Source organism: Trichosurus vulpecula, chromosome 1 (genome assembly GCF_011100635.1).
Source record: "Trichosurus vulpecula isolate mTriVul1 chromosome 1, mTriVul1.pri, whole genome shotgun sequence".
In the NCBI taxonomy this organism is placed as follows: Eukaryota; Metazoa; Chordata; class Mammalia; order Diprotodontia; family Phalangeridae; genus Trichosurus; species Trichosurus vulpecula.
In genome coordinates, this window is record NC_050573.1 from 282531384 (window position 1) to 282542122 (window position 10739).

The 10739-nt window shown below is 40.1% G+C and overlaps 1 protein-coding gene across 1 annotated transcript in view; it reads left to right on the top strand.

The window, feature by feature from the left end:
* Positions 1 to 9783, top strand: part of VXN (vexin) — a 34375-nt gene extending 24592 nt beyond the window's left edge. Inside the window, exons 5-6 of the mRNA XM_036750943.1 lie at positions 1886 to 1986; positions 5228 to 9783. Of these exons, the coding sequence (XP_036606838.1) occupies positions 1886 to 1986; positions 5228 to 5414 (288 nt within the window). The 3' untranslated portion in view covers positions 5415 to 9783. The remainder of the gene's footprint in view (positions 1 to 1885; positions 1987 to 5227) is intronic.
* Positions 9784 to 10739: the final 956 nt, after the last annotated feature.

A 10739-nucleotide genomic window follows, 5' to 3' on the forward strand; every position in this document is an offset into this window, starting at 1 on the left:
TATCTTTTGCCTCTTTTGTCTTTTTTTTAAATTTTTTTTTTGTTTTTTGCCTTTTTTGTAATCCCAACACTTTGCATAGTGCCTGAAACATAGTAGGCACTTAATAAATATTGACTGATTGATCAGAGTCAGGCTTGCAATTTAAGATGGCAGGAGTTCAGAAGTGTGAAGACATCTTGAAAAACCTCGACATAAGCTACAAAGACTCTCAGAAATGTTAGAGCTAGAAGTGAACATGGAGGTTATCTCATCTAATTTTCACATTTGATAAATAAGGAAGCTGAGGCCCAGAGAAAGGAAGTGACTGAGCCAGTCATACAATGTATCAGTAGCGGATTCTCAGTAGAGGGACTTTTCTCAACCTTCTTCCTGCTTCCTTTGCGCAGAGTTGGTCCTGGGCTCTCACTTTGAAAGTGAAGGGAAAGTAGGACAGTAAACACAATAATTAGGGAGGCTTAAGGATTGTAGCACTCAACCTCTGGCCGAGACATTGTCCTCAGAAGGGTAATAGCAGCAGCAGAGGCATAATGGGGGTTGGATGGAAGGAGGGTCAGCTAGTGGTGATAGCAATAACTGCAAAGTTGTAGAAGACAGAGAACAGAAGTCAAAGATGGTGGCCTCAGAAAGGGAGATGTGGGATGACTGCAAACCCCAACATATGCTCTATCCCTGTAAACTATGTGACCACCATGGCAGCATGATGATACAGTGAATAGAGTATTGGGCCTAGAATCAGAAGGCATTAGTTCAAATCCAGCTTCTAATATTGTTTGTTTGTTTTTATTTGTTTATTCATTTGTTTTTAGTTTTCACCATTCATTTCCATAACATTTTCAGTTCCAAATTTTCTCCCCATCCCTCCCCTCCACCAGTGCTGTGTCCTTGGGCAAGTGACTATCTCTATTTGCCTCTCAGTTTTCTCAACTATAAAATGAGAATAATATAAGGATCTACCTCCCAAGGCTGTTGTGAGAATCAAATGAGAAAACATTTTTACAGCTCTAACCACAGTGCCTGGCGCATAGTAAATGCTATATAAATGCTTGCTGCTGTTGTCGTTAGTGGGAAAAGCACTGGTTCTGGAATCAGAAGGTCTGAATTTGAATTTCTGCTTGATACCTTGCTATGTGGCCCCAGACAAGTCAGTTAATCTCCTTCTGCCTTTGTTTTGTCACCAGTAAAATGGAGACGATAGCTAAGGGGGCACAGTGGATAGAGTGCAGGGAGTGGAGTCAGGAAGGCTCATCTTTCTGAGATCAAATCTGGTCTTAGAAGCTTACTAGCTGTGTGACCCTGGGCAAGTCACTTCACCCCATTTGCCTCAGTTTCCTCACTTGTAAAATGAGCTGGAGAAGGAAATGGCAAAGCACTTCAGTATCTCTGCCAACAGTAGCAACAAAAATGGAGATCATAGTACTTGTACTCCTTCTATCACAGGGTTTTCAGAAGCAAGAGCTTTGCAAATCCTTAGATACATATAAATATGAGTCGCCATTACTCCAAAAACGGGAGTCAGAGAAGCTGTTAGGCCAGTCCAGACAAGAGGTAGCAAAGGCGTTGACCTAGTAATTGGTGTAGGATGGTGATAAAGGTTCTAACTTCACAGTCTTTTCAAATGAAGAATCAATAGGATCTGATGATAAATTCAAATAATAGGGATGAAGGAGAAGGAACAGTCACAGATGACTCCAAGTGCCAAAACTCCTCTTTTGTTATATGCTAACAATTTCATTGAATGATCACTTGTCCCTTTGTGGCTTTTCCTCTACACTTTTTTTATTCAATTTACAAAATCTCCTTTTAAGTAAGTTCAACCAAAGCCACTAGAAACACGGGTATGTAGCCATATCCTGACACTTTTCTTTCATCTTTCTGCATGGCACAGATATCCCAGACCTCACTATCAGTGCCCAGGATCACGGTGAAACAGCCTCCTGCCAATGAAGTAGCAGCAACAGAAGAAAGTGATCGTCCTCTGACAAAGGAGTAAGTTCTTTGAGTTTTTGAAGCTTCCTGGCAAATGCCTCTCTGGAAGGAGATGGAGGACTAGCAGGTGGTCTAGGTCAGAGGTCATCCGGCTACTCAAAAACCTTGCCCATCATGAATCACCACCAAATGAGGGTAGTAAACTTCCACTCCCTAGAGCTGCCTCATTAGTTATTTCTCCAGGATTGGTCTGATGTACTTTTTGATGGAAAAACTCCATTAACTTGGGCTTATTTTAGAGTTCAGACTTTATGCTGATGGATATATATGAATATGGTTTTATTTTTTATTGATTTTTTTAAGTCAGTCAACAAGCATGTATTAAGCATGTGGCAGGCCCTGAACTAAGGGCTGGGGATAAAAAAAAAATCAAAAACAGTCTCTGCCTTCAAGGAACTCACATTCTAAAAAGGGAGACAACATACAAATAACTATGTAAATAAATACAAGCTATGTCCTGAATTAAGCCAAGGATTCCTTGTAATAGGTAAAGAAAACACAATGTGTAAATATTCATCCATAAAATACAAATTTTTTTTCCTTGCCCTACCCTATCTCCAGGTTCTGTAAGGGAACAATAACCTAGAACAAAGGCAGGGGAGAACTCTTTCACTGTTGTTCTTGCTCTTGTGTTTGTAATGTTTGTTCCTCCCCAATCAAGTGCCAGTGAACTACAATGATTCACCTTTCAGGGGTATGCAGAGAGATAGGTAGTAGGCAACAATTCTAAAAACAACTAGAGATATGACTCATCAAGCTGACAAGCATTTATTAGGTGCCTACTATGCGTCAAGCCCTGTGCTAAATACAAAGTCCCAAACAACCCTTGCCCTCAAGGAGCTTACAATCTAACAGGAGAGATAACACACAAACAACTATGTACAAACAAGATATAGACAGGATAAATGGGAGATACTCAAAAGAGGGAAGGCACTAGTATTAAGGGAGGCTGGGAAAGGCTTTTTGAAGATGAGATTTTAGCTGAGACTTGCAGGAAGCCAGGGAAGCCAAGAGGCAGAGATCAGGAAGAAGAGCATTTCAGAGTCGGGAGACCGATGCCTGGTACGAGGAACAGCAAGGAGGCCAGCGTCCCTGGACCACAGAGTAGATGGAGGGCAATAAGATGTAAGAAGACTGGAAAAGTAATAGAGGGCACAGAAGGCTGTAAAAGTCAGACAGGAGATTTTATTTTTATTATATATTATATTAGGTATTATCTATTTATTTATATATGATGTGTATTTATATATAATTTATATATATCCATATACATATATATACATATATATATACATATATATATATGAAAAATAAAGAGTGATAGAGAGACACAGAAGTTTATTCAGTAGCGGGGGGCGGGGGGTGGGGAGGGTAACCTGGTCAGCCCTGCACTTTAGGAAGATCACTTTGATAGATGAGCAGTTGTTCTTGTTAAGCTGTTTTTCAGTCATGTCAGACTCTCTGTGACCCGATTTGAGGTCTTCATGACAAAGATACTGGAATGGTCTGCCAATCCTTCTCCAGTTCATTTTTCAGATGGGGAACTGAGGCAAAAAGGGGTAAGTGACTTGCCCAGGGTCACATGGCTAATAAGTATCAGAGACTGGATTGGAACTCAGGTCTTCCTGACTCCAGGCCTGGCACTCTATCCACTGCATTATCTAACTACCCTAGATAAGTGGAGGATAGAACTAATTGGGGAAGAGACAAGTCAGGGAGAACAACCAGAAAGCTGAAGGCCACCAGGTATGGGCTACCAGGGTGGATGAATTGTGTTCCCTCTCCCTTTCACTATCTTACCAAGGGTAGAAGATGCTAAACAAAAGTCTTCAATTCCAATCAAGTTCGTTTAGGTCAAGTTCAGTAGTATTATGATAAATATCCAGAGGGGTAGAAAGTCCACATCACTCCCTTTTATACACTCTACATTCTAGCCAAATTGAACCACCATCTCTCACCTTTGAGCAACATTCCGTCTCCATTGTCCGTGCATGCATATGGGCCATCTCCCATGTACTCCCTTCTCATCTCCACCTCCCATAAGCCTCATCTTCCATCAAGACTCTACACCAGGGCCACCTCCTTAATTAGTCCTTCCCTTTCACAGTAGTTGTTAGCATTTGCTCCCTCTACAAATAAGCATATCTGTAATATAGCATATAATATAATATATATTATAATATAGTATTAATATAGAAATTGTATAAATACATATATAAATAAATTTAAAATAGTATGTAATATTATATTATATATGATATAGTGTATAATATAATATACATATAGTATCTAGCAGTAGAAATTAAACTTGGAAGCTGGGACTGATCCATTGTTAACTCTCTATTCCCAGTGCCTAGTACAGTGCCTCACACTATCAGGCAGTCAATGTCTGTCAAACTGAATTACATCTATGAAAGAGGGCCTACCTGCAGGGCATTTTCAATCTAGTCAAAGAAACAAGGGAAACACAGCTGCAACCATGAATCTAAGACTGATACAATTAAATGCCAAAATGACTGAGTCAGAAAATAAATGCTATATAAGAGTTAAAAAAAAAAAAACTGGCAAGATCAGTGTGAACCAAGACTATTTGGCCTACTGGAAAAATTTGTCAGAAAGACTTAAAAACAGACTCTAGCCAACACCTAGGGGTGAAGCCAAAAGAATCACAGCTGCTGGGTTCCCAGTCTTATATTAAAAGACTTTCCCCCAACGCACGCTGAGCTGCATATTACTTTGCATGCCAATAGTCATAGTTGGTTCCTACTAGGAGACAAGCAGACAAATGAAAATCACTGCATTTGAAAACAGTCTAGACCCCTGGTTCTAATACACATACATTTCAATTAGTGCCATGACACTAGACACTGAAAAGAAAAAAAAATTAGACCTTCCCCTCCCCCCCCCCGCCCACCCCTCACCTCCAGCTTATAATAAAGGCTGGAAACACAGGTTGCAGTCAGATTGTAGAGGGTTCTAAATGCCAGGCTAAGACTGACAATAGGAAGGACTGAAGGTTTTTGACGTAGAAAAGAGCCTGCTCCATGGGAATAATCTAGCCACCTCACTTTCTTCTGGCATCAGCCTGAGGAAAACGGAATATGAGGGCAGGGGCAGAAGAGTTTCTTTTCCTCCTCCCCAGGAAAGGGACACCCCAGATGCAAAAGGAAAGAGATTCAATATCATTGCAGCGAGGGAGAGTAGAAATTATTTGTGTTTCTTCTTCCACCCCTCTCTTTAGACCTAGAAGACTGGCTAGGAAGATGCCTGAAGATGATCCAGCCTTTCCCCAGGGAGCAGAAGCCTCTGTACCGCTGACAGGCAGAACTAGCTGCGGCACCCCCAACATCCTCCGCAAAATGTGGATGAAGCACAAGAAGAAATCGGAATATTTGGGAGCCACAAATTGCGCCTTTGAGGCTGACTGAAAGGTGACCTTTCCTCCTGGAGCTGCTGAGTTCTCCAAATTTCAGACTGCTTTTGCAGTGGCAATGGCTCTTTCCAGCTCCAAATAGCTAAGTAAGGTCCTTTAATAACACAATAATACAAGGTGTTGATCACACCCTCCTCTCCTAGTGGGTAATCCAGAACATAGCATTACTCCTCCCTTTTCACAAATCTGCCTCCCTTGAGATGGAGGAAAAGGATGTCCCCCCAAGACAAGATATAACCATCTCTTAGCAGTCAGTCACAGGCCTGAAAGGGATCTTGAGTTGATGTGCATCCCATACACCTGTTTTCCAGCACGACTTTGTCTGACACAAACTTCTCTTTCCTATTTTTAAAGACCTTCATAGGAGGTCTCCTCTTCTGTGGTTTTTCATCTATATGATAAGGGGGCTGGATTACATCAAGAGTTCTTAGCCTAGGGTCTTTGACCTTTTTAAAACAAATACATATATTTTGATACCTATATTTCAATATAATTGGTTTCCTTTATCATTCTATGTATTTTACTTTATGGGCTGCTAGATGGCACAGTGGATAGAGTGCCAGCTGTGGGCAAGTCTCAACCTTCAGTTTGCCTCAGTTTCCTTATCTGTAAAATAAGCTGGAGAAGGAAATAGCAAACCACTCTATTATCTTTGCCAAGAAAACCCCAAATGGGGTCACAAAGAGTCAGACAACTGAAAAACAACTCAACAACAATAAAAACTTACTTCATATATTTAAAAACAATATTGTGGGAAGGTATCCATAGGTTTCACCAGCTGCCAAAGGGGTCCTTGACACAAGACAAATAATGATAAAATAGGTAAAGAACTCCAGGATTAGATCTCTAAAGCCTGTGAGAGTCTTCAACTTCCCACAGTAATCTGCTACACTGCTCCTGACTCTGATGTCATTGTAAGGAATGGATGTTGAGTCACCAGGAAGCACAATGGTCCTTTCTGTGCCTTGTGCCACATTCACTTGCTTATTCATTTCTTTTTAATGAGTATTCATATCTGGTATGATAAAGCACCGAAAGACATTCTTTTACTAACTCCAAATCAGCTTCAGTCTGTCATCAAGATGTTTCTGTCAGGACTTTGGCCACCAGGCACGTGTGAATTCTTAGTTCTTTTATGTGCAAAACATTCTGGAGAAATGACTAGGAATTAAGTGCTAAGAGTCAATATATTCAAAAGCATCATAGTTTAGTGGAAAAAATACCTTATATTCGTATAGTGCTTTTAACTTTTCAAACTGTTTTCACAGCCATTATTCCATTTCATCCTCTCCTAATTCCTGTTAGGCAGTTAGGGTAAGTCTTATTATCCGTCTTTTACAGATGGGAAAACTAAGACACTTGCCTATGATCAAACAGCAATTTAGTTGTCTAGCAGAACTCAGACCCAATCCCCAATCTTCTTTCCACGACAATGTGCTAAGGAATGAAGAACTTGTCTTTGCACATGCTCTATAACCTAATTGTATATATGACCTTGGTCCTATCGTTGACTTTGTGTGTGTGCCTCTTTTCCCCTCCCAGAAATTTTAGGAAATAATGCCTGCTCCCTCAATATTTCAGAGTAAGCTGTAAGAGTAAATGAGATCTTTTTTTTTTGGAGGGGGGAAGGCAGGGCAATTGGGGTTAAGTGACTTGTCCAAGGTCACACAGCTAGTAAGTGTGTCAAGTGTCTGAGCCTGGATTTGAACTCAAGTCCTCCAGACTCCAGGGCAGGTGGGTGCTCTAGTCACTGAGCCACCTAGCTGCCCCAAATGAGATCATTTTTGCAAATACTTAAAACTTCTTCGGCTTAAATTACTCTATCACGATTTCCCTTTTGCAAACAAGTAAGAACTTGGAGGAAGACAAGGATCAAGAAGAATCCATCAAAGATTTCTAGTCTAAACAACTAAAACTGGTATGTCTATAATGATCACCCTAAATAGGGATTCTTAAGCTGAAGTCCCTGAATTTGTTTTTCTTTTTTAGTACTTCCATAACTATCTTTCAATATCACCATTTCCTTCATAATCCTATGTATTTTATGGTATGTATTCAAAACACTACTGAGAAGGAATCCATAAGCTTCACCAGACTGCCAAAAGGGTCCATGGCACAAAAAAACTTAAGAACACCAGCTCTAAACTGTCTCGCCCAAATTTTTAGGAGAATGCCCAACCGTTTTTGTCTTAGGCCCCAGTCTCTCTTCTTTCTCCTTTGGGGCAATACCTCTTAGTTTGCATTGATATGACTAGGTGAGAACCTGCTTAACTACAGATGAATGTAATTACAAATATAATACCCCATTCCCAGATGCCAGGAAGACTTGTTTCAACCACACACCACCCCCACCTGCAAAAAAAATCCTGAAATAGTTTTTTAAAAAATGCTTTCTGGCCTGGGTTTGTTTAAAACACGCTTACATATGTATTTACATGCTCATATATTTCTTCAGTCTTCAAAACTAACCTTTAACCAAAGAAAATAAATCACTTGAATGAACTTCTGCCATATGATGAAGAAAACCAGCTTTTTATATGTGGCAAGAGAGAGTAACAATAACTCACTAGAAGATCTTTGTCAGTGAAATTTGAAAGAACGATCTTTAAAAAAAAGCATTATGCTTTGAGATTAAGATGACCTCTGCTTTTCTTGTCATCCCCTTTTTGATCAGATTTAGAGTATGACTATTAGTATTTTCTTTCTTTTACACAACTTTCTCTACTGCCGCTGCTTTGGTTTACACCTGAAGCCTCATAGTCTTGTTTGGGCCATTAATCGGAATGTGTCTTATTATATAAAAAAACAAATGGCTTTGACCATTCCCACATCCCATAATACCAAGCTATTTTAAAAAAATCCCAGTCTAATGTCCTTAAAGCATGACTACCAAAGGGAAAAAAAAAACTACCCAGGCAGCTTATTCTGATAAGATAGCCATTACCATTTAGGCCCTCCCTGTCATGAAATTCTTCTGATTTACAGCTGGAAGGATCTTTGGAGAATCATGCTGTACTCACATAGGAAATAGCATGGCCTAGTTAGCCCTGTACCCCAAGAACACTGCTCATTCAGTGTGACTCAACCTTCATACTTCCTTCACCTATAGGGCCACCAACTCTGACCTACCTCTTAGAAAATGTTTGTACAAATGAACTAATTAAACACTGTAAAATTTGGTGGTAGGGAAATTAGAGATGTAAACCTGGGGGGACATTAAATTATTTCCAGCAAATGCTCCCCCTTTTTCCTTTAGCAGCTGCTTTGAGGGGAGTTTTCATAACTGAATGGGCAAGAAAGGGACAAACCCTTTAAATATGGTTCGATGAAAAGAGCACTGAACTTGGAGTCAGAGGACCTGAATCCCCAGTTCAACCTCTTAAATTACCTGTGTAACCATGAAAAAGTCACTTAACATCTGTGGGCCTCAGTTTTCTCATCTATAAAGTGGGGGCGCAGGGGAACTAAATGTCCTCTAAGGTCCCTCCCAGCTCTACATCTATGAACTTTTAAAAGAATCGGTCTCGCAGGAGTTGGGACAAAGTTTGTGCACATGAGGCAACTGATTATATGTGTAGAATTAGATTTTCCTTTTCTCCTTGACAATCTTATGGACATCATCATTTTCTTTTATTCCCCCCAATATTTACCAAGTACTCTAAGGTTCATGGCTTGCCACTGTGTGCCCTGCACTAGAAAGTTCAGAACGCATGAAGGCCTGAAGAGCTTACATTCTACTCATTTCCATGCCCTGGTTACAACATGGGACTTGGGTTCATTTCTTAAGGCCCGCATTACTATAAGGAAATAGCTAGTACATGGACATTCACTGTTCCCAGTCTTAAATATTACTTTATCCCTAAATTCCCCGATGAATCACAAGTTTAAGAGTAGAGTGACCCAACCCAACCCATCAAGGCATGAGGAGTAAACAGAACCATACCTCCATATCTTACAGTCTAACCCACCAAATTCAACTTGTTGATAACCTGCCCATATTCCCCAAACATAATTCTTAAGCTTGGGCCTTAAGTGCTGTGATGAAGGTCTACTTTGGGTTCTAAATAATGGCACATTTAAGCTATCTAGGATTTGGGTGCTGAAAGGTTGGAATGAGACTAGGGAACTGGACCCAATCTACCAATCAACAGCTTGAGATGTTATCTATTTTTGTTTTAATTTATTTAATTTATAACAAATTTCAGTACTTGTACATGGAGAATTATGCAAAATGTAACTTATTGAATATTTATTTCTATAATGCCAATAGAGTGCTGTTCTCATGTGGTACATATTTTGCCTCATTCAAATAAAAGTAGTAGGTATGCTTTGTATGTGACATGAATAAAAGCAATAGGAAATGCTGGGGAGTGTGTGATTCTTTTTGGACGAATAACAAGTTTCTTTTCAATCATTCCCCAGAAGTAAAACAAATGTGAATCTGGTGCTGCCACTGCACCTTCCCCTAAGTTAGAATGAATCAAAGGATTCAAAACATTCTTTCCATTGTCTGGTTTTAATATTACCAACCCTGCCCAGGAAGTGCTTCAGTCCTGGCATAACACAACAGCCTTCCTCTTTTTTTTTTCAGATTTGTGCTACATCTCTAAACCTCTCAGTGAGTAGGAAAAGTCTCAGAACACATTGACCATTCAGTTGCCTGGCTAGTCTCTGTAACTGGGGATGAGTGATGCCAGCTCTCATTCCCATTTCCCACTCAGTCCCATCTGAAACTTCCTGTGTGAATAATGCCCCAGCCACTCACTGAAGACAAGGCCAGCTTCCAGGTTGGTTGGTCTGGGTGGTGTCTCCATTCAGAATGACAGAAGCTGGTGTTTTCTCATGCCAAAGGAATCAGAATTTCCAGGACTTGTAGGGAAAGAAAATAGCCTTTGTTAGGACCAAGTCCAATAAAATACCTCAGTTCTTACATGAGGGCTCTTTGAAGCAAATATTCATTTCTTTCCCAGCCCACAAATCCCCTGTAGAATTTGCAGATGGGCAGGGGGTAGGAAAAGCTGTTTCAGATGAAAGGACAAGTTTAGAATAAATAATGTGACAAGATGTCTATGTTTTCAACTTTGGGGCATGGGAGGAAAGACAGGAAAAGAATGAACACAGACAAGAACTAAGGCTTCTCTGAAGAACTACAATTTTGTTCAATATTCTACTTGAATATTGAACTCAGATAAATTCAATCTAAAATTATAACAATTTCAACTTACAGGGACTTTCCAGTGAATGCATCACTGCTTTACAAATAGGTTGAAGGAAAGAACTCATTGTGAGGACCAGTCATTAGTGCTGAGAATCTCTCTCT